This window comes from Marmota monax, unplaced genomic scaffold, assembly GCF_021218885.2.
Source record: "Marmota monax isolate L192 unplaced genomic scaffold, Marmota_monax_Labrador192_F-V1.1 WCK01_AAM20220418_F8-fsc00287, whole genome shotgun sequence".
In the NCBI taxonomy this organism is placed as follows: Eukaryota; Metazoa; Chordata; class Mammalia; order Rodentia; family Sciuridae; genus Marmota; species Marmota monax.
In genome coordinates, this window is record NW_026693334.1 from 411,056 (window position 1) to 436,609 (window position 25,554).

The 25,554-nt window shown below is 41.1% G+C and overlaps 1 protein-coding gene across 1 annotated transcript in view; it reads right to left on the bottom strand.

Annotated features, from left to right (window-relative positions):
• Window positions 1–25,554, bottom strand: part of Ctnnd2 (catenin delta 2) — an 818,473-nt gene that overhangs the window by 316,424 nt on the left and 476,495 nt on the right. Inside the window, 1 exon segment of the mRNA XM_058583219.1 lies at window positions 10,300–10,494. Coding sequence (XP_058439202.1) covers window positions 10,300–10,494 — 195 coding nt within the window.

Here is a 25,554-nt window from a genome sequence, read left to right on the forward strand (position 1 = left end):
AGTACTGTGGTCAGTTCTGTGTAACGGTGTGGACCCATGTTTCCTCCAACAACTGGGCAGAGGGTAAACATCATTCTTACTTACAGATGGGAAACTGAGGCACAGAGAGATGAAACCACATGGTGAGGTTTGGCTGAGACCTGGTAGGATGGGAAGTTAACCCTTAGGTTCAATCTGTCTCCAGAGTCTACACTTATATCCACCATGGCTGTTGGACCAAGTTTAAAACTTCAAAGATGCATACTACTGAATTATCTAATATGGTCTAAAAACTTAGAAAAAATTATGAGATGTCTAAAACTAAGGGAAACATCTACTAAAGGTAGAGAGATGGAATTACAATAGGAACTAATTATTGGAATATATAGTATTATAATGACCAAAATTATTACAAATTGGCATGTCATGTTCATTTACACAACTTCTCACTACACTGAATTTACTATGATATACAGCAGAAATACACAGGAAAACCACACCAAAGTTTTGACTTTGATGAGTGGCTTTTCAAAAGTATCATCCCAAATACATGATTGAAACTTCTTCTAGGTCCCAATAAATAAGGTAGGTGATGAGAATTTCAAAATAGAAAACCAGCATTCAAATTGGTGTTGCTAATTTGAAACAAATATGAGAATGATCCATGCAAGGGAGCAATGTAAAATATCAATATGTGTGTCAGGGACGTACATACATTAAAGAATGGGTTCTAAAACCATACAGAACAAAATGTGTAAGGATCAAACTGATCGCAAACCAAACATCAGCAATGTAACTATGTAATTCCTTATTTTTTTTTAAGTATACATTAAAAAATTTTCCCATGACTTCATAGCATCATGGTTTACTTTGAGCACATGAAAAGTGTTAGACACCTAACATACAAAAATGTAAAATAATTGAGCTATTATTAGTAGTATTAGCATTCAATTGTTGAAACTGATGGTTTAGGGGACTGTACGTAAGGTATTGGGGTGAATGCTATAATGATTCAGGGTTCAACTCTCCCCTTTTTGGAGGATTTTTCAGGCCTTGGTGTGGCTGATACAAATCAGACTCATCATTAAGGATGATAAATGAATACTGGATTTTCCTTCAATACGTTTTCCCCTTAATCTCTGTCCAGCTGAACATATCTGTTATTTGAGCTTTGGAGCTCCGCTGACCTCCTGCAGAATGATTCCATCCAACAAATGCCTCATGGCAAACATCTGCAGGGGACTGGACTTCATCAGCTCTGCAAACATGCTCCTCCCCACCTGCTCTGCAAACAGCCTCCTCGCCTCAGTGAGCTCCTGAACTCCAAGGTAGGTGACTCTGCTCTCTCTGGGGACCCCAAGCAGGAGGCACTTCTGCAGCTGACTTGACACCAACATCACCTATGCTGTTCATGAAATTATCTGTCTGTTTTCTGTAGAGCTACACAAATAAAGCTCTAGTTTATCAAGGAAAAACAGAGAGATGTTCAATGCGTTATATTTGAAAGAGGAGGTGATGCATCTTTTAAAATAAAAGGAAACATTCTGCTGTATGAACGATGGCTACAAACATTATTTACTGAAAAGGGAGAAAAGCATGGGAAAAAAACCCAAGAATCTGGGTATACAGTAAAAATCTGTTGGGAGGAATGTAAAGTAGGGTTGAACAAAGAGGAAGCAAACATTTCTGTTTTTATATTATTTGCTTTGCTTTTATATATATTTACAAATATGGATAAATGTGAGAACATAACACATTTATAGGTGTTATCTTGATAAATACAAAATAAGCATATAATAAGGTAATTAAAGAAAGCTCAGAAAAAATGATGGCTGAAGTGACAGAATATGGCCTCCATCCTCTTAACATGGAAGAATGGACAAACTTTGGAGAGGGTGAAGGTGAAGTGTGGGGAGGGGAGGGAGCAGTGGGGTAGGAAAGACGGTGGAATGAGATGGACATCATTACCCTAGGCACTTGCACGAATGGTGTGACTCTACATCATGCACAGAGAAGTGAAAAGTGTGCTCCATACATGTACAACGAATCGAAATTCATTCTACTGTCATGTATAACTAATTAGAACAAACAAAAAAAAGGAGAGTTCAATCCCATCCTTCAGCAGATCCTTACAGCATGAACCTCAAGAGCCACATTGTCAGCGTCTTCTACTTTTCTGTACTTGGCACAGGCTGACCCTAAACTGACTGGGAAAATATTCAAGGGCAAACTTAACGTAATCTTTCAACTTTACATATTATTTCTGTGGGCAGAAGCACTTAATGCATGATTATTAGTAGTGATGGGAAGATATCATTACTGTTGATATCGTTTTCACTGTTTTATTGAAAAAGAAAGTACTGAAACATCTGCAAAGGGCAAACATTCCCACAACAGTGGTTCTCAAACTGCACGTGAGGTTGTGCATATGAATATATTGTAGGTGTATTTTTTTATTATTTTTTTAAAACAAAAAATTTATTTGGCATTTCTTTTTTTAAATTTTTTAAATTATTTTTTAAATTTATATATGACAGTTTAAAAGAGAAAAATAAAATAAAAACCTATCCTGAACCGTTTCTACAGTTTTCTTCTTGTCATGTATTGCTTGAAGAATCTAAAAGTGTGGCCGTGCGTGTGGCACATGCTTGTAATCTAACCCCAGTGACTCAGGAGGTTGAGGCAGGAGGAACGTGAGTTCAAAGCCAGCCTCAGCATAACTGAGGCGCTATGCAACTCAGGGAGACTCTGTCTCTAAATTAAATATAAAATAGGGCTGGGGATGTGGCTCAGTGGTAGAGTGTCCCAGAGTTCAATATCTGGTATCCCCGCCCCCAGAAAAAGAATTCATGTTGAGTTCTATATACATATGCTTTTTTTACATATTTAAATGTATACTCAATCCTGTATAATTTGATCTCCTTTAACTCATATTGTGTGTAATGAGAGTTACTATGGATGATGCTATGGTCATGCTTTTTCAACATTCTGAGCACATTTTCAGTTTTGAATGGGAATACAAGAAGGGTATAATCATCAGTATTTACATAGAGCTTCCTGTTCTAGCCACTGTGTAAGGAGCTTACACAGATTGTCTCACTTACTGTGCACAACAGCCCAGGTGGCAGGTACCATTACACCTATACCACCTCATCATCTCCCAGGTGAGCAGGTGGGGGACCCACTGGGTGGAGCTGGGATCCCAACTCAGGCTGACTCCAGGGTCTGCCAGTTTCTCTCCCCTCTAATATACTGTTGAGCACAAGATGTGGAGGGTGTTCCCAGAATACAGCCCATGCACTTTGAAGGGTAATGTTTTTGACAGAAATGCCAAACAAGATAACAAATTAGTGAGACACACAGTGTGCCTGATCAAGTCCTATTACCTAGGTGACTTGCCCCACTTTAATATTCCTCAGAATCTATGTTGTGATTTTCTTTGGCTTCTTCCTTAGAAACAGCAAAAATTGACTCCAGCTGAAAACAGAATAGACCTGGATGAAGGTCCCTGGATAAAATTTCCCATCAAAATGGAAATGGAGGAGTGGGTAGAAAATGCTCATGTATCCAAGGTGGATTCATTTCTTTCACCTGGGGTGGGATAAAGGGGTCTCTGCACCCTTGCCACAGGACAAGAGGGGAAGGCAGGAAGGGGGGCTGCATGAGAAACACGAGCATGTTTCCTGATGATTCATGTGGCCTCACGGGAGGGTCATGTGGAGACAGAGCTGGGCGCAAGACCAGGTGGCTGAAGAACAGCATTAGCCCTGGAAAAAAAATCTACTCTACCTTCTTAAGCACTAAATGACATAATATCAAGTACTTGACAGGATGTGGTTACGATTAAAAGACCTATTATATTCCTTATATATCCAAATGTCTACCTGCTAAATAAGAAGTCCCAAAGACACTCCCAGGGTGCTTAAGTGTTTGAGCAAAGAATCTTATTAACTGGCTGAGGCTCTGAAAATCAGGGACAGAGACTGGGATCTGGTAGATGTGGGACCAATGGTGCTGTGGCCCTTTTTATACTAGAAAGTAAACATTTCCATTCAAGTGAAACCATGATCTTGATCTTGTTCATTTTTCTAAAAATTTTAATATTTCCAAGAATTAAAACAGTCACATTAGTAAGTTCTAGAGCCTCTATTCTACTCTGATAGAAAATATCAGGTGTTGAGGGCAGAAGCCGCTATGTGTGAGTATGGCTTCACAGGGGAGTGTCTTCTGGCCATGTCTTAACTCTTTCTAAGTTCCAACTTACAGTGTTATATTAAGGCCCCATTCAATGTTCAGATTGTCACATAATCTTTGGCTTTTACTCTTTTCAACATTGCTGTGCTTATTGGCATAACTCAAGGGGTAAAGTGAACTCCCAGGAGGTTGGGGTATGCCTTCTAGGACAAAGCAATGGTATCAGTTATGGGTACTCCTGGTTGGCATCAATCAACATGATCCTCAACATGCATTTGCACAAAATCATGAGTTTTCATGATTTTTAATTTTATCAATTAACTGCTCTGCCATCAGACACTTTGTCTTCTCTAAGGTATAAGTAGACATTTTATTTATAGCATCTTAAGTGAACTGATATAAGAAAACAACTGGGCAACTGGAACTTTTTTTTTTTTGAAGATATTTATCATTGAGCCCATTTAAAATTTTCAATTGGGTAATAATGTTTCCCTGACTTTTGGATTACAAAAGGCAGTGAATTTTTTTAGGGGGTGATGCGTATCAAACTCAGGGCCTGGTGACCACCGAGCAAGCACTCTACCACTTAGCGACACCCCTAAGTTACAAAACAGTAAAAATTTTAACTGAGAGGTAACAGAAAATCTTATTTGACTTATTCTAATGAGAAGTACTTGACCTTTCAGGTAGAAGGAACAACAATTAATACACTGTTCATAATCCACATTTTGTGGACTCAAATTACAATTTTAGTTTTGATACTCAATCTAATATTTATATATTAGTAAAGAATAAGAAAATTTTACACATAGGAAGGTCTTATGTAATCCAACTACAACTTCATCAAACATTGGCTATTTTTGCAGAGAATCGGGTTTTTTTAAAACACTTTCCCCACGTGGGCAGTTATTTTCACATTTCTTTTTCTTTCCTTGTTGCAATGCTCGTCACCCTAGGAAGATATCTGGTGGGTTTTCTCCCTGCAGCCTGTTAACCACAATTCTTCCCTTATTCCAGGCTGACAGTTGCCTCAGGGATGCTTGGTGTCACTTGTCACCCAGAGTCACATTTATCCAAAACAAACTCCCAGGACTGGCATCACAGCATTTGTGGGTCATTTTCACTCATTTGCAAAAACGCGTTCAAGGGAGTATCACAGTCAAACGTCTGTGTTGACCAAAGGGCTTCCAAGTTGGCCATCATTCACATTTGGGGTTTGAAATAGAAATCGTGGCTATTTAGTTTCTACTTAATAGACTTTTCCCTAAGGGATGCACGAGGCCCACACATTCCTTGTCCTGCTGTCCTTCTGATTGTACAAGCTCTGGTTTTGACAGTCTCACCTCAGAAGAAATGTGTGTTTCATCTAAACAGACACCTTCGTTAAACTTGTGCCTTCTTGTATTTCACTGTGCAAGCAGTTGTTAGTACCCCAACACTGGGTTGATGCAAACGCCTATCTGCCATTTCTGGTTCACAAAATCCTGCCTCTCCATCCAGGGACAGTGGCCTCCTTTGCCATCTCCCCAGCCCACTTAGTGGTTTTATAAGAAAGAAGCAGTCATCATATCTGGTGATGGGGCACTCTCTGAGACAGCCTGGTGACCAGGGACCACTGCTGAGTCACAAGTAACCCTTTCTCCTTCCTTTAAGGACACCAGATCCCTGGAGCCACCACACTGGCTTCTGACCCTCAATTGCTCTCCTTGGGCAGAAGCTCAGCTGCTGTACTTTGTCTCTACTCATAGAACTTCTGGGACCAGAGAGACTCGCAGAACTGTCCTCACAGCCTGCAGCCTCTACTGGCCTGGGTGGGGGATTAACACATGTGGGTCGTGTTAATTAACACATGCAGGGGCTGGGTGAGCAGGGGCATGACAGGAGTTGGGACTGTGGAGGGGGCAGGAGACCCCCTTCATCCCACATGCTCTCTGACACAGTCTTTGTCGACTGTGTGCCTGTCAAGCTTCATAAAGTGGCATTGATTCCTATGTAAACAATGACACCTATGTGTATGTTTCACCATCCACAAGCTGCAGAGGAGGAGTGAGGAGTGAGGCTTGGGCCTCTCGATCCTCAAACATGGACCTAAGTGTTCATAAATGCCTGTCCACGAGGTCCCTAACAGGATGGTTAGGCTGCTTTATGGTTTAAGAAAACCAGAGGAGTTTTCTGAGTGCCCAAAGGTAGACAGACTAAGTTGGCATCTGAGGTTTAAATTGTCTTCCTTAGAAAGCAGCAGGCATGGACTTCTTCCTTACAGCAGCAGAGAAGGAAGGCAGAGAGAGGTGACGGGTTGAGCCTCGGGACATGCCACCTGGGTCACTTTTCTTGGTGGGGAAGATTAGGGAACTTTAGCCTGACTCTTCTTTAATGTCTGAAGATGCTTTCCGGTGTCCTCTGTGTAGTCAGCTCTTGGCAAATCTCTCCACCCAGAGCAGTCTATTATTCAGAGTAGTTGGTGGTGTTTGGGGCCAGAGACTCCCAGAGATGAGGTCAGCACGGGGTTGACCAGGGGAGACAGAGACCAACCACAGGATCTCAGAGCAATGCTCAGGTGCCCCAGCCAGTAGAGAGTGCAGCTGCAGCGCTGGACAACAGCAGGTGGACAGGAGAAACACACACCTGCCCACGGCCAGGCTCTCCCTGTGAGCAGGATGGCCATCTTTAGGAGGCATGAGCAGAAGACCAGGGCAACGAGATCCTTCAATTTGTGTATAGCACAGTCTCGTCTTGAGTTGTATGTCATCCAGCACAAAAGCAAAGACTCACAATATGCTGTTCAGTGTTTTTATTAATACTTTGCCTTTGATTTTATCTGGGATATTCATTTATCCTTTAAGATTTACCATCCACTACCTGTTAATTTTTCATGTTCCTTCTCTGAAACTGAATGAAACATGCTCAAGGAAGGAAGAGATTCTGAGCTTCTTTGACTGTGATGGAGCACCTAGTATACAATGTGTCTTCAACAGTTCTTCTCAACCAAATGAGATCTGTTGAATATACATATGTTTTCATCTGTGAAGTTGAATGTTTTTAAATGATGATATTTACAAATGCAGTTTTTCCCAAGGCCAGGATTTGGGGCAAGACTATCTGGGAGCAAAGGTTTAAAGGCTGGCTCCACAAAACCTGTGCAATCTTGGTCAGATCACTCAACACCTCTGTGCCTCAGTTTTCTGATCTATAAAGTGAGCATCATAATACCAAATCTGTTTTAGCATTGTTCTGGGGATTAGTAAATATGTTCAGAGCAACTAGAACACTCCTGAAAGTAGCCATAGTGTGAATAACCTCATTCTCTTTCTCATGCTTGATTCTATATCCCAACTCATCAGGTGTTAAGTGTGGAAGCATCTTATACCTGTCTTCATTCCTAAGAGTGGACTCACTGATGGGAAGCAACTGGCTTTCCATCTCCTTAGCCCACTCTCTCTAAGGCATTGTCTGAAATGCTTTAGGGATCCAACCAAAGGAACACTAGATGATGGCCCAGGACTTGGGAGCAGAAAGGTAAGACTCATTGCTCCGGTCACTCCATTACCAATCCAAGCTAAGAGCCAGGGGTCCTGAGCACTCAGGTCTAACAAGCCTTATGAGGACCTGTCCAGTTCTCCCATGGGATCAGGCTCTCCCCACCCCTGGGAGCCTCTTCAAGGTCTGCCCCAGTGGTCTCCAGCATTAGGCAAGTAGCACAGGGCATATGAAGGATAATCCACTAGATGTGGGAAAGCTACCTTAGAATTTCTCATTATAGCTATTTTATCGTTATTTCATTATTTTTAATTTCTACTTTTTAATATTAATTTTAGGTATATGTTATGCTAGATCGACTTTAAAATTTTACAGTATGGAGATATATATATATATTTCTCAAATATGCAGGCTCTGATAGAGATGATTTCTGGATTCAGAAAAATGTGAGAATATGAAATAGCTCAGGTGTGGACAAGGGGCAACCTGGGCAGGTACAGAGGAAAGAGCTTGTGGCTTCACACTTTAAGAATTTGAATGAGGTAGCTTCTCCTCCTCCACCTGTGTTCCCAAAAGACCATCTATGCACTTCATAGTATTGTGTAAACCACCAGATTTCCTTAAAATTCAAGGAAGGTCTCAAGTTCAAAGGTGCAGGCTGGCATGTGGCCTCAGACATCTGGATGTCACAACCTTGGTGGATCTCTGCCATGATTATTACTGGCTAAGCCCTAGGGCACACAGGTCTTCCCCTGGAAGTATTTGGAGGTCACTGTCACCTGCCCTCAGAGGCGGGAGAGGAGAAGAACATGGTTCACTCAGAAAGCTCTCTGTTGATGGCATACAGCAGGGGTCAGCAAAGTCCCCCTGCCAAGGGCCAGAGCCTAAATGCTCTTTACTCTTGGTTTTGCCAGCCCAAAGTCTCCTCACAGCCTCTAAACTCTGTCACTTGGAGCCAGACTGGCCACAGGGATACACAGGCGCAAGGGTGGGACTGCAGTCTGTGCTTTACTCATGGACACTGATATGTGACTCTTATGCCATCTGCACATATTACAAGTCATCATTCACCTTCTGATCTTTTCCAACCATTTAAACACAGAGTAGTCATTCTTTAACTCTTTTGAGTGCTGTTAAACCAGGTGGTGAGCTGAATCTGACCCCCAGGCCACCATTTACTGACTCCAGGCTTAGAGAAAAACACTACAGTTTCATTTTGTTTGTTTTCATAAAGTGTGAGCCTTATACTATCTTCAATGTGATATAGATTAATTAAGCTTTTTTTTTATTATGGGAGTGGATTTTTCATGAATCCTCTAGAAGTTGATTAACAAGAGATAATTCTAACAGCGTACACATATGCAACAGAGAATTAATAAATCTCTCTTGCCATCAGTTTTTATTCAAATTAGGTACTGAATGTCACTGAAATTGTTACTTCTCCTTGACAAGAAGTACACAGAAATAAGATTACTGTAGTTGATTACATGCAAAAATAAAATGTTCAAGTAGTCCAACTCCAGATAGGAGTAGACCTAGCAGGCTGAAGGTGAGAGAAATCTGACAGAAGAATAAATGGGTATTCTTTTTCATCTATACCAAGATATGTACTATTAACATGGGGCAGCATTTACGATGTCAGAAACAAAATAAAGAGTGTTTGGTGCCTTTCTTCCTATGAGACAGTGAAACACTATAATGTAAATATCAATAATCAACGATAAAAGTAGCTTAGCTGGTCTTGATTTCAAAACGTGTAATTTAGTATCATAATAGAGTTTAACAAAATTGCTACACTGCAGTTAGTGGCTACCAGACATTACAAAACTCTGAGGCTACACAGATCTGTTTGCCAAGTTTTGGACCAGATCCTCAGCTACTGTCAGCACTGGGGGACTTCAGAGGAAAGAAGAGAGCTACAGTTCTGCAGACCAGCAACATCCCCTTGGCTGTCCTCTAACACTGTAATCATGACATTGGATCAATTATTTTCTAAATAGCCATATACTCTGGGAAACCTTGTCTTTCTTCCTGTGGCCTATGACTCTGTACAATTCAAAACAGATCTAATCCAGGAGAGCTATAGAGTTGATTGAATCACACGCAACTGCCAGCACCAGACCTTTAAACAATGATTTCATGTGATTCAACTTATCACGTGTATGAAAACAAAATACAAGTGTGCCTTTCAAAATATGCTACATTTTTAGGAAATATTTTTTCCCCAAGCTTGCCAAATAAGTAGATGACACCATTAAAAAACACTTATGATCATCAGGCATTTGCATTTTATGTTCTCTGTAATGGCTATGTTTTCTTGGAGTTCTTATGTTCATTAGGTAGATTAATAAGGAGGTATGAAACATCAGTACTGCTTCTTTCAATATTCCTGCTTGACAAATCAGGCTTCCAATCCCCATTGTAATTCCGTCATTCATGGTATACACTGTTCGCTAAATTGAAGTCACATTCTGTTTATACCCTCGTTACCTCAGACATTGCTGGTAGGGGCAGGTGACAATGCTGGTGGGGAGCAGGTACACAGGCACACATGCACGCACACACGCACACGTTTCATTGGGGGGCAATGTTTAAGCTTCCAAGGAATCCCACCCCCTGTTGACTGGCAGTGGGGTCCTGAATACACACCTGTGCTCGTGCGGTAGGTGCCGGTGTGTGCTGGCGGCAGAGGGTCCCCCTGGCTCTGGCTGAGACTCCTCATAGGGGGCTTCTGATAGACGCGGTCTTCGTAGATGGGGTCTATGTGGTGTTCTGGGGATTGCAGGGCCCGCAGCTCAGGGCCCAGGTGCCCATGCTGGCTGCTGTATGAGGCTCGGGACCCAGCTGAAATAAATTAACAGGGGCACATTAAAGCTCAGCCAATATTCGCACCGAGTTCTATCCAAGAATATTTGAATTTGGGGAGAGACAGAATGATTGCAATCTTCAGAAAACCAAACGAATACCATAAAATGGCAGCAACCCCTCAAGCTGGTCAGCTTATCGCGCCATTCAGCAGCCTTGATCTGCTCCCAGAGCTGATCACTCCGAGGACGATAATGTTTCTGAGATAAGTCCACACTGAACAAAAATGGGGAAACATCAGTTTTCTCACAGCCTGATGAATGTAACTGGATTCTTCACCAAAGGAATCAGGCAGGCAGTGGATTCTAAAAACCTCTTATTACCCATAGTCCTCATACCCTAAATTATACAACAGAAATATCATAAGTGAAGAGGAAATGAAGGAGCCACAAAGGCAAAACCACCTTGATGCTGCCCCTAAGAAGTAGAAAGGAATTTGTTCCCATCAGCAATGTTTCCCAAGACAATGAAGGAGTCAAAAATATCTGGGCTGACAGCAGCCTGAGACCCTGAGAGAAGTAGACATTAAAGAAAAAGGTTTCTGAGTTATATTTTCTTTTATTCTTGATTCTCCAAACTGATGTATTTATGTTTAGCCAAAAAAAAAAAAAATATATATATATATATATATATATATATGATTGTCATTGACTGGTTTATTTATAAATTGAGGCCACAAATCATTTGTCTCTTTATCATTTGTGAGCCCTTATTTATGACACTTGATTGCATGTTATGGGGAAAATGCTGCTTTGAAGCAATATTGTAGACCAGGGAACCTGGCAGATGTTTCTTAAGGAAGGAAGCCTCTGCACACCCTGAGCTGAGCCAACAGATGCCGAGAGCCAATATTAGAGGAGAAATGTCAGGGGAACTGGGGCCTGAGATGGACTTGGGGAGCCTAGAGAGACATGGTCTATCCATGACAACAAGAGAACAAAGGAGACTACAGCTGGCTTGAGAAGGACCCTTCAGTGAAATCCCCCCAATGGGTACCCACTTGGCACATTGGAATTCAACTGCCAGCTGTCACTTCTATAGGCCAAATTTAGAGCTCTCCATTGCAGTCTAAAGTACATGTGGGTTGGAACTCCTTGACTTTGACAGAGCCTCTGGATAGTTCTATGTCCCTTCTACTTGTCCAGGCCGTTCCCAGAGGACACCAACAAGCCAAAATCTTCAAATGCTCAAAGATAAGGTTGCTTCTTTAGGAACATATGACCAAAGAATTTGAATATTCTCATCTAGTGTATTTGAAGAAAAAAGCCATTCAAAAGTTTCAAAATTGCTGACAGATAAATGTTTTACTGATATATTTAGCACATGCTGCTCTGAATTTAAATAAACAGAAAACAACATTTCCGGATGAGGGGGCAATGTGGAGAATGCTTTGAATGCAGTATTAATAAAAAGCACTGCTTGCTTTGAGGAAAGGAAAGAAGTAGGGCAGGCAAGATCCTTACCTTTCCCTTTGCAGTAATTAAATAATGTCTGATTTAGATAGTGTTGAGATGAATGATGGATTGGAAATAATTGTTTTGCATAATTAGGTTCATTGCATCTGATTTGTCAAATGCCAACACTGCACTGAATATTATCTCCAGCTCAGATTTTCCAGGAATATATTTAAGTACAACACACCTTGAGTTTCAGCTGACAATTCTTACTCCTGAAGATTCAGATAGCATCGCTAAGGATTCAAAAGTGTAGAAACAAGGAAGTAATAATTATATCCAAATGTATAGTTAAATAGAAGTTAGCCATCATTGGTAGAGTGCTAACTTTATCACCATTCCCTCGTTCTCAGTCTCAAAAAACATCTCATATTGAACCACCAGAGGAACTGCTTGAATCTCTAAGTGGTGACATGATCATAGGGCATATATGAGGAACCTCTTGGCATAAGGAACTTTTTATTAGTACCATCCATCAATCACGGGTTCTAAGCAAGAGGTAAAGTCTACCTCTGTGGATATAATTTCAATGTGCTGATGTTGATGATCATAAAATTATTGAGGACTTGAATAGTGTGCCATATATTTTCTCCTATTATCATGCTGCTGGTGAAACTATAAGCTCATAGTGTTTTCCTGCAAAAATACTTGTGTAAAATACAGTTGGACATTTAAGCATCATGCAGAACATGGAAGGAGATAAGGCATTTTAAAAGGAGCATTGTTTATACTGTTGATCCACTGTGATCAGATTTCAATATCTGTGGATGGGCACAGTTATAAGCTATAAGAGAGACGTAAAGAATTAGGGGAAAGAAGAGAGGCAAGGAATCAGAGTTTAAAAGTGCCTCTGCTAGAATTCATGTGTTCTACTACCCTTGTTTAAGAAGAATGCATCATGGGATCCATACTCACAAGATCTATTTGACTTTGGGCAATTTTGAGAGAAAGAATATCACATAACAACTTTTGGGAATATGCACCAAAATTTCACAAAGATGTATCTGCTAATTCAAAGAAAATGTACTTTTCTTTTTTTTTAGTAGGAATTTTCCATCAGCATTATGGTCTATTTAACAGTGAGTCTAAAGTACCATATACTATGCTATCATAAGAAGAAAATTTCTGAAGAAATTCTGATTTGGTCCAAAATGTCATAGACATCAAGGCCAAATGTTCTCATCTATTATGTTAGTAGAGAACAATTCTGGGAACTTGACCTTGACCACGTTGAGGACTCAGAACTGCAGAACAGAAAAATATAATCAAAACATGGATAAGCAAAAGAGAAAACCAGACCAATGGTACTGACAGCTTCCCCTGACCTTGAAGATATACATCCTGCAAGAATAATATCTGTGTCCATATAACATTTCATGACAAATTTCTGCAACAGTTCTAGCACTAATACTTCAATTTTATCACATGTTTCTATTCTTCCTATTTCTTCTCCTCATATGACAAAGTTAGTGGCTAGAGAATTCAGGCACTGGCAATTTTCATGAACAATGTGATTTTGAAAGGGCTTTGAAGATGCATGTCTGAAACGTGAACATTCAGCTTCCAGCTCAAGAGAGACTGTGATGCCGGAAGCCTGAAGAGTGTTCAGAATCTGCCCATGTGTGCATGGTGCACCCATAGCTCCTGCAGGCCTAAGATGCTCTGGAGGAGGATATGCAAGCTGACCTTGGATTGGGTCAGAGGCAGTTGCTCTATCAGGTCTACCATTTGTCTTGGGACCTCAGAGCCTTCTCTCCACTGTGATGGGTGCTGGAATGGCTCCTGGCCACTCAGCTGTGATCCGGGTGTGGGAGGAAAGAGGAAAAGGTTCAGTCCCATGGAAGGAGGGTGGGAGGAAATTCAGGGGCTCAGAGACCTGAACAGACTGAAAAAAACAGCTGTCCCTGTGTCCACATTGGCACCATTAGGCCATGGCTGCCGTTTCCACCTGCAATTCCTGCATGGAAGCTTGACATCATGTCTCACCACCAAGTTTTGTACATGAGAGACGGCTCAGGGCATTGATGTATAATGTTTAAAACTTCAAAGTAAACAGAAAGACTAAGGCACTTTCTAATTTTATTGCTGTTATTTTTGCACCAGTGTTGCTCAAAGAACTTGAAATAAAGAGACATAAAGTTTGCCCCTCATCTGTCTCTAATCAGCAGGGTGAACCAAGGCAAATAACCAAAATCCTTTGATGCCAAGTTTACTCAAGTGTGAAACAGAGATAATAATATATGCATCTGTAAGCCTAGGATTTTTGGAGGACTGAGACAAGGGAGCTCATATACGAAAGTGCTGTGCCACTGATAAAGCAACATAAGAAATCAGGAGTTCTCGTGCCATTTAATCTTAGCCTCAAGAAATGTTGTCAGCTCATGCATATGTATCTTTTGATTTGGAAAAAAAAAATCAAATACTTCTTAACATAAACCATTCAAATTCAAAAACACCTGAAGATTTAATTTTGAAATATTCTAAATGTCAAAGATTTTTCTGATAATTTTGTTAAATATTATTGCAAACTGTAAATCTTACCATTTTTCTTTGAAGAAAAAAATCTGTTGCTTTCTAATGGATAATTGCAAAGATTTATCTCTCCAAAAGGGGAGAAAATACTAAAATGACCATGGAAAGGTAAAATTCTTTTTAGGAAGAAATATGACATAAATGAAACCTTCACATTAGTGACAATAAATACTTGCTAATTAAGTCAGAAGCCAGCAACAGGACAATCTGAAGCCTGGCTCACTGCCTAGGCTGCCAATCTTTCACACTGTTTTCACCGAGTCAATTGGTTTCTGACTCAGTGAAACTGAGTCAGAAACAACTCTAAGCTGTTCTTAGAGTTGACCAACAATATGTAACATTTATTACTTTTGGAAATATTTGCAACTACATTTCTATGAGCTAGATTTTATGTGCAATTGTTTATATGTGCCAGTTAATTCATACTGATCTATTCCTTCCTTCAGTCAACACATTTACTGAGTACCCTGAGCAGCCTCTTGGAGATGAGGGCACATGATGCTCAAGACAGAAAAAGTCCCTGGTCTTGAAAGTGAGTTCTCACATTCAGGCAGATGGGATAAGGGAACGGAGGTAGGCAGGGGAAGAGGAATACAAGCTCAGGAGGGTAGATTATCTGGATAGGAAGGTCAAGAAAGTTTTTTGAGTGTCTGATGTTTTAGCTGAGAACTACAGAAGGTGAGAGACTGGGGCCACACTGAATGAATAACTGATGTTTCTCAAAGAGAGGAACTAAGCTATGGCAGCAAAGGACGTCAGTAGCAGATCCATTTCACAGTATTTATAGAATTATTATCAGTGTCTATTTAATCCATACTTTCTCTCCCCCCACCCTCGGCACTGAGATTGAAACCAGAGTTCCTTTACCATTATGCCACATCCCCACCCAGGGGTACTTAACAACTGAACTACATCCCTAGCCCTTTAAAAAAAAATGATTTTCAGACAAGGTCTCACTAAGTTGCTGAGGCTGGCTTCGAATACGCAGTCCTCCTGCCTCAGCCTCCCAAGCTGCTGAGACACATTTCTTTTAAATTCAAAATTTCACAACACAGCAACCATATATTTTTATTTTATCAAAAGAATCTGAAACATTCAGTGGTAGGTTGCACACAACAAAATTGTGAGAGCTGCCCAAGTTTTAGCTCTAACTACTTTCTTAATTAGAATTTTAATTTCTTAGACTATGATTATTTCTTAAGTCTTCACTGAGTCTTCAAATGATCAACTGGGAACCTGTTGAAAATGTGGATTTCTGGATACAACCTTCAAGAGATTCTGATTGGGTCAGTCTGATTGGACTGCAACAGTGCAAATTTTAATGAACACCCCTAAGCCTTCTGATTCTAATGCAGGGATCAGGGGTCACACCATGAGCTTCCCTGCCTCAAATAAAGCAGAGAAGAAGAAACAGGCTGGAAGAAAAACAAACAAACAAAAACCCTCAATTTATCGTTTCTTACTTTATTCAAACAATATCAATTCTACCATCTTATGCCAGTTACAGGTCCATTCAGTTTTTCATAGGGACCCACTTATATTCTTGTATTTCTATACTCTATGATGTCTAATTCTGCTTTAATGCAAATTCACCTGCTTCTCCAAAGAAATATAGTTTTGCATGTTTTCATTTTAAAATATATATATTAAGGTGGTTAAGAATGTCCTTATCATTAAACTGGTCTCTTCAAATTTGCCATTCAGTTTCAAATGCTCATTTGCAAAGAAATAGAAGTAGAAAAAGAGGGAAATGACATTGTAGTATTTGGGAGGCAGCCAGCTGGCCATGTGCATATGAGCAGGTAGCAGAGGAGTCTTTTCATTTCTGAGATAAAGAACTATCTTCAGAAGAAAAAGCTGTCAATTCCTGTGCTATGAAAGGAAGTCCAAAGTAGAATCTAGGAGTCCAGGCTTTTAAAAAATTGTGCAATCAGTTCATGCATCAATAGTTATTGATGGAAGTAAATCTGTGAAGGATAAAAGAGAACTTTTATGAAGAGGGGCAGAGCCTGGCATTAAAGTTGATTTTCTCCTCATACATCTCTATGGCAGGTCTGTCTCTGCTGGGCTCCTGACTTGAGGGGTATGTTTTCTGCCATTCTGTCACCATCATTAAGTACTCTGGCCAGGCAGCATGCCCTGTGCAGATACTTAGCCTCCGTGATAGATGATGGCTTTGAAATAGTTATTTTGTGGACTTTGAACTTCTTTAAAAAGTTTGGCTTGATGTCTGTTACCATTATATTCCAGGGGGGTAAAAAGTTTTACCAGCCTATAAACATTTTTTAAAATATTGGTTAGTGTTACCATTTTATAAGCGTGTACTAGATAAATTGATGAAAGATGCAAATATTTCATCTTGGATTAGAGAAATGCCTCATCATAACAACTTACCTCAAAAGAAAGTACACTGAGAAAGCTATACTGCACAGTGCTGTTTTGGGAATATACAAAAGTCCGTAAGACCATTGCACCCTTCCTTCTGATCTCTATACACTATGATTTACTTGTTTTATTATTGATTTTTGCTTTTGACTTGAATCAAAATTCCAATATCCACTTCTTACTCGAAGACTAGGAATTCACAAACCAATTTTAGTATTTAAAGGACTCCAAAATATTTACCCATATCTCCCAGGTCAAGTTCATTAGCTGAATTTCATTAGCACATGAGCACTAATTCATTTGATATGCTTTTTCATGTTATTATAAATGTGAGATCATATGGGAACATTACCAACATAGAATAAGAGTCATATTTCAGACTGATATTAGGAACGTATTAATTCATGTGTATTCAATAAAACACTGTAGCCTAGTGAGTTCATTGTGATGATACAAAATAATTCTATGACAATTCAGTTTTTAGATAGAAAAAAATGCTCTCCTGTTTGATCTGTTTCACAATCCCAGATTTTCATATATTATACGAACAGTACACTTTGCTATCACTAAAAGCTTGAATAGTCATGTAGTCTCCGGCAGTATACAAAACACAGAGGATTAATTTGTTCCTGTGATTTTCTCTGTGAGGTCTCCAATATGATTTATTGTAATTATTAAATCCCATTGCCCCTTTTACTAAGTGAATACTATAATCTAATGTGATTCAAATACTTTGAGGGTGAATAACGTAATGGCTAAAATCACAGGTAGGATATGGCAGTTACTGTGATCCTGGCATTTCATCCTCCGTACAGACATATGCCCCTTGTTCTTGTAACCACAAGCATTTCTTCCCAAGCTTTTAAGAAAACAGTCTACTTTTGCTAGATTCTTTTTTGTGACAGGCAGGTATTTGGAAAAGAAGGAGAAGATGGCAATGGGATATAACAAGAAATGTGGGTTCTACCTCTTTGTACTCATAGGTGGGCCTTTTCCATTCTCACTTCAAGCCTAATGCTGCATTGCTTCCTTGACTACCACGCAATGGATGGTACTAAGCTATAGCTCACACCCAGCTCTGACTTAATTAAGTGCTGTGGGCGCTATTTGTCTAAGACTCTATCCACATAGTGAAATCCATGGGATTGGTGGTGTGGCACCTGTTCCCGTAACTGCTTTTGCTTTCACATCTCAGGTCAGGTAGAGTACCTCCAAATGTAGTAGTCATGCATGTCAGTGTTTCTCAAATTGCCACGTGCATAGGAATGCCCTGATTGGAATTTAGGGTCTGACTCCGTAGGTTTGAGGCATAGCCCAAAATGGTGTATTTCTAAAGAGCTCTCAGGTGAAGCTGGTGCTGCTGGTCAGGTTTAGAAGCCAGCAACTCCAGGTCCAGCTGTACATATGTATCTGGTTGCTAGAGGACATCAATTTTGACACCCATCTGCAGCCCTGGAAGCAGACATATTAATGCCACAATGCCCTGCCTTATGGAGGGGACAAAAGAAGCCTCAGCAAAGGCAGATCAAGGGTGCAGCTGAATACTGGCCATGCAGGTGAGGCCTGGCAGGTAGCCGACATTCCAGGTTCAGTATGCACATGCTATATGCCCATGAGGACATGTGAGCATCCTGGGGCTGCTATAGAAAGACTTGCCTCTAGGTGGTCAGGTCACAAGAGAGGCCCACGAAGGACTTACGAAGCAGGCTATCTGGGGCAAGAGTCAATTCTAGGGAGCAAAACATGTCTTTCCATCAACACGATGGACTTCAGAATGGAACACTTGTGATCTCAGTGTTTCTGGGGCAACAGGTACACAGGTTGCCAACACTGCTGCAGTGCCCACATATAAGGAGAAAACTCACTGCTTCTGCGCCCTGAGAGAATCTGTATAGCACTCACTGGGGACTTTTCAAAGAGTTTGATGTGTGGGGCCCACTGCCAACCAAGACCTTCAGGGATAGGCCTAGGGAATAAACAGTTCAGTCACTCTCTGGGTGCTGCTGAGAACTGACCTAGCTTGGACAGTCAGTTTCAAAGCTGGAGTTTTGGGGCAAGATGCAGGATCTTGAGGAGCACAGGTCAAGGTCTGGTTCTCAGCAGGCCCCTTAAGCCAGAGCTTCATGGCATCCCCAGAAATGCCTGTTCCTAGATTGCAGGGAGTGCCTGTTAGCTGGAAGTTTCATTTCTAAAGTGTGCAAGAAGGTAGCAATACATTTGAAAGCAGGACAATGAGGACATGGGTTTTGCTTCAGCATGGTATACCCGGTGCTGCAATTAGCCTCCTACTGGGAAGTCCCTGGGAGTCCACAGGCTGTGCCCTGCATAGACCTCAGGACATTTCTTGCCTCTCTTCTCTTCCATAGGCCTCTGAAAAAGATCTCTGTCCTGCACAGAGTTCAGCTTGTAAGGAGCAGCTGCTCGGGGCCAGGGTTCCTGATGTTCTCTAGTGGGTATGTGTGCAGGGGTCAGGCTAGGGCAATTCTGTGTCCTGTGATCGCTTAGGAATCTTTCTAAAACAGCTTCAGACTGAAGCCGGTTTAAAGTCCCCCAGAAAGACTCTACCTAGGCACTTCAAAACCTTCTCAGTGAGACTGGGCAAAATGAAATGTGGGGAGCAATGAATTTCAAATTGTAATACTATTATTTCAGGCTTGTAATTATAGTATTTGGCCATCTGCACGCACAGAAATTGAGTATGGGAAAGTTAAATTTTCACATGAGAGGGGGCTTGTATTTAAAATTTGCTTCAAACCACGTCTCTTCACTGAATGGAGTGAGCCACGTGTTTGGCTTAATGCTATTTTCTTATTGTCCTAATTAACTATTGATGCAAAACAACTTAAGATTTGGTGCTTTATTAATTAGTCACTTCCCAGAATTTTTAATGGCCAGTCTCATACTCACACAGATCCTTTTTTTATATATATATATTAACAAGGGGGATAAAATTCAATGAGTGTCATTTTATTTCTTGACAGCTACCTCTCAATACCCCATTAGTGCAATATTTGAACAGTGCATCTGGAGTCTGGCTTCTAGACCTCACTATTATGGGTCATTATGGATATTTCCATGGAAAGAACCCAGAACACTGTGGTCCTCATCCATCTTTTTTTTTTTTTAATTGAGATACAAACAGCACAAACAGGTTGAGACACCAAAGGGGACTCTTGTCTTGCTTTCCACAGTGCTGACTGCTGGGGGAACTAGAGTTAAGTTTTCCTTTTTGATGCTATGGCTTCTGCCCAAGAATGCACATGAAATTCTGACTTTATGAACAGGAGGAGGGTCTTCACCAGATAAAAGTAGGCTTCAGCATGCCTAAATAGCTTGTAATATTTGAAATATATGTGAATTAAGATGTTTTGCATCTCAGCATCCTACACACCAGCCTTTTCGCTCAGCTTGTCTTAGATATATCATAGACAGGCTGCACAAATTCTCTTTCAAAAACCAGACATTTTGCTTCTAAAATGCAAACTTCCAATACATTATCTCCGTATCATTTCTCTACAGCTTTCTGTGTTTTGCCAACACCCACAGAGAGGCCTTGTGATAATTTCAGAACAGAAGTCACCATTAACTCTCAAAAAAACCTATGAGGAGAAAATGACATACTGCTTCGTAGATTAGTCAGGGTCTATATTTATACTTTATAGCTCCTCTGTATCAACATTTTATTATTATTTTGTTCTACATAATATCTGGCATACATAAAAAGAATTTGAGAAGAGCAGAATTACACTGTCTATTGAAAAATTCTAGGAAGGCTTAAAATTTTCTTTTGATTCTTTTCCTCCTAAAAATTTTAATATGTGTGTATGTGCAAGTATAGTTTAAAATCCAATTAGTTACTAGATTATGTATGTAAAATCATCATATGAATACCAGTTATAGCCACTAAAACATCAGTTTCCTAATATTATACATAATTTATGAAACCAATCTATACCTAAATTCTCCCATATCATTTCTTAAATAATGACTGTATTCAAGGAAGACATACTAAATCAACAGTTGGGATAAAACTCTCATGATGTGAGGGATACCTTCTAATACATAAAGTCTATTTCTGTTGATTCTTCTAGTACAGAACAAATGTTACAGGTTTGTAAGAAGACTACTAACCTGAAGGGGAATGTTTGTGGCCATGTGAACAACAGTAAGTTAACTGAGTACTGAGGTCTAAATGTTTGTGTTTGCCCCCAAACTTTTATGTTGGCCGGCATTGGAACCTAACCCCCACATGAAGGCATTTAGTAGGGGGAGCTTTGGAAGGTGGTTAGATCATGGGTGCACAGCCCTCATGAATGGGATTTGTGCTCATGTAAAAAAAGGACCCAGACAGACCTTTTGCCATTTTTAACCATATGAAGACATGGCAAGAAGGCACCATCTACAAACCAGAAAGTGGCCCTCACCAACATCAAATCTATTAGCACCTTGATCTAGGACTTACTGGCTTCCAGAACTGTCAATTTCCATTACATATAAGTTATGCAGTTTATGATATTTTGACATAGCAACTCAAATGGATTAAGAAACGTAAAATGTGATACAGGAGAAGGCTGGCATTACTTGTTTCTAACTAGCTGAGTTTAAGACCTGAAAGAATATGTGTGTGTGTGTGTGTGTGTGTGTGTATGTGAGAGAGAGAGAGAGAGAGAGAGAGAGAGAGAGAGAGAGAGAGAGAGAGAGAGAGATCCTAAAGAGAAACAAACACTGGCTTTTCTTTTTCATATCACCCAGGAAAGAAAGAAAAGCGTACCTCCTAAGGCTGTGGCTTCTCCCCCACATCGCCAGTCCATGCACAGAGAGCTAAGGCTGAAGTCAGAAATTTCAGGAAAGGCAGGAAGGGAAGTGACTCAAAACAGAGTAGGGAGGAAGAGCATGAGAAGAAGATTACCATGAAACAAAGAAGAGAGATGGGAGGGAATGGGAGGGAGAAGGGGAATTGCACGGAAGATGGAAGGAGACCCTCATGGTTACACAAAATACACATATGATGGTGTGAGGGGGAAGGGAAGAAAAAAAAAAGAGAGAGAGATAAGTGTCACAGTAGATGAGAGAGGAGGGGAGGGGAGTGGGGACAGGGAGGGCAGCAGAATACAACTGACACGAGGATTGCTGTATGTATACACATGGATGTATAACCAATGTGATCCTGCAATCTGTACATGTGGAAAAATGAGAATTCATACCCTGTTGGAATCAAATGTATGATATGTCAAGATCATTGTATTGTCTTGAGCAACTAATAAAATAAATAAATAAATAAAAAACAAAGTTCAACATAGACCCCCATCTGTAATGACCCGGCACTTTTCTGCCCTGGGCCCATGCAGAACACCAACAAGGAAAAATCAATACTATCAAGTCTCAGAAGATATCCACATATCAAGTGGCAATTACAGGGGCCTCCTTAACCCTACTCTTTGGTCAAAATTATTAATGGTCTTCTTTGGATTCCCTCTGCTGGTCTTCGGTGGTTTCCTGGGAACAGCCACAGGACATGGCATGGGGTCTGCACCAGGGAAGAAGTGTGCCTGTTTTTAAGACCTCTCACTTCCACAGAGCTACACTTGTAGGGTTGCTCACTCCTCAGTGAACCTGTGGAATTCCATGGACTGCTTTCTGGGTCACTGGGAATGCTGCAGTGGAGACCTAGGGAAGGTAAAAGGCCACTTTCCAAGGAACTGTGGAACTCAGAGGTGAGGAGGACGACGTTTTCTCCTACCGATGCTCACCACCCACGGAGCCATGCTTTCTGTTAACTATTGCAAACTTAGAGACATTTTACTAACTTTAGGGAGACTCTGGAATCTCTGTGTCCACTCTTCACTTTGTACTAACAATGGCTTTTGGTTTCCTGGGCTGCAACAGTTTCCTCCACTAGCTAGCTTTACAATAGCTGACCAAAGCATTAGCTGAAATCTCCTGGTGGGAGGCTCTGGAACACACAGGGCTGCTTAGCTGCCCCCCAGAAGTCCACATGCCCACTTGGTGAAATGCTCTTATACTTTTGATCATAAGAGAATTTAGGATACTTTCTTCTTTTTATCAAAGTTGGTGCTTTGGTAGTATGCGACACAATAAATATACAGAGATCTATTTGGGATTAGCCTTTAGAGATTTCAGACCTATCCATTTTAGTTAGTCAATAGTGTGTGTGCCAACGTGCACTCACATGTGTACACGTGCATGTATGTATATGTACTATCTTTATCCTCAGCTCCACAACGACATTATCTTCAGAGGCACAGAGCCTCCAAAGTGAGGGAGAAGCCCAACCACCCTCCACAACTTCACCCAGGCTTTCTCCATTGTGGGTGCTCAGGATCCAGCCATGACATCACTGTCCTGGCAGCCAGTTGACACAGGGCTATGTGTGCCCCTCTATTCACCTCCTGTGGTTTGCTTTTGTCATTCTGGATTGTACATAAAAGCAGTTCACAGAATACTGCTTCTCATCTAAGCCCTAAAGAGAAGAAGATTCTCTGAGGTCAGTACTAGCAAACCACGGGGTTTTTACCACGTGGTCCATCTCTCAAATATGAAAAAGAAAACTGGCTGGAAACTGGTTCCTTTCTGGTGTCCCAGAACTAGCCCCATGTTAATACACTCCTCTTCAATTTTCTCACATACCCTCACCTGCTTCCAGACTCTAATGCCTCAGATATCATTTACATACTCTTGGGACCCTTATCCTGTGACAAAAGCTTATATGGACTTCTAGATGATTTATTCTTTTTTTAACAAATGGCTCCTTTAAAAAAAAAAATCCTGGGATACTGTTTTATGGCTTGGATGGTTCATGCTGGAAATTTGGTTTCCAGTGTGGAGCTGGTGAGATGGTGGAACCTCCAAGCCACGGGACCTAGAGAGCATGTAAGGTGATGCGGTCCCTGGGGATGCTACCCTTGGAAGGGACTCATGTAGTTCTTCTGGGACCCGAGTGAGTTCTTGAAAGAATGAGTTGTGGTAAAAGAGCAAATTCAACCCCTGGAGTACTCTGGCTTCCTGTCTCATCATGTGATTGATCCCTCTCTAATGTGCCCCCACCATGATGGCATCTGCCACATTGTACTCAAAGAGATGAAGCTGCTAGTCTCAGACCTTCAGCTCGAAACTCTGCGTGGTACATAAATTTCTTTCTTTAGAAGCATCCAGCTTCGGGTATTTTGTTGTAGTGACAAAAAAAAAAAAATACTGAGGCAAATAAAAATTTCTGCTTGAGGCAACTCAGTGCCTCCCAAACGCGGTCATATCTCCTCAGAGGCAGTTCAGGAGATCCAAACCGCACAACAGACTTCAGACTTATGCTAAAACTCACGTATGTCCCCGGCACACTGAACACAGGCTCTGAGGCCCCTCTGCACACTCGTTCACATGAGTATGGAACTCACTCTAGAGCTCCCCGTCTTCTACATGCACGGCCACAAGGGCAGTCTATTATACCCAGCCTCCAGGACAGCCTCCTTCACTTAGCCTTCCCTGATTGTTTCACTGGGAGGTGCCTTTCCCTCTTGGGATTCATCAGGTCCCATATCATGATGACATGATGTTCTGAGCAACTTGTGCACCACTGTCATTCCAGTCACAGATTCCATTGATTTACATTTGGATTTCCATTAAAACCTGATACTGTGCCTGCCCATAACAACAAAAGTTATGATTTATAGAGTCCTTTTAACATGTGGGCAAAACGACGGGCATGCACAATCTCACATGATCTTTGTAACGACACTGTGTGATTGTAGAAGTATTGAGTGTGCAAGCCCTGAAACACTGCCTGACACAAAACAGGTGCTCAGCAAATACCTATAGACTTGAACCAAACTGTCCAAGGTCACAGAGCTGAGAGGTGAGGGAACCAAGATACCCACTCACCTATGTCTAGCCCCTCAATCTGTGGACCTTGGGAATATGTGACAACAGCCTCTACTTCCCTGTGTACAATTAAATACATATTTATTTTACTTTACCTGTGCTTAGATACTGACATGACCCTGAGTCTCTGGGACTTGTGCCAACATGCACAGCTCACTGCACAAGTTGAGTCCCCATTCCCTGCTTCCCAGCTGGCTTCCTATCCTGGGACTAGTCTTCATTTCCTTCTACTCAGGACCTGTTCTTTTCTGGATGTCTTTATCTTATTTTATGTTCTCATTTAGTTGTGATACATTCTGCACCTACTGTAACTTTCTAGGACAGTGTGCACAGGAGAGGACTTTCTGATTACTTGTAAAGCTGATATTTGATTCTCCCTTTTCCGTGGGTAACTGGCTGTGTGTAGATTTGGGGTTGAGAATTACTTCCCTCCAAAGCTTTGGGAGCAGCTCCTTGTTCCCTGCCATCTAACATAACACCTGTGGAGCCAGGTGGGGTCTGTTTGACTTCTCTCAGAGATCAAAAGGTCTTCTATCTTGGTGTCTGAGATTTCATGATGTAGAATAAGGAATATTTTCTATTCCAAGCAGAGGGTATTTTCCACGAAGGCATGTGCCCCTCATCCTCTGCTCCTCCCTGCCCTTTCTCTGAGACCCCAGTAACACGTTCCATCTAGGGACTTGTCCTTTATGGTTGTTCTTGCATTATTCTCATATTTCCTGTCTCTTTCCCTCTATGTCCTACCTTCTCGGTGACTTCCTTGACGACTCTCTAG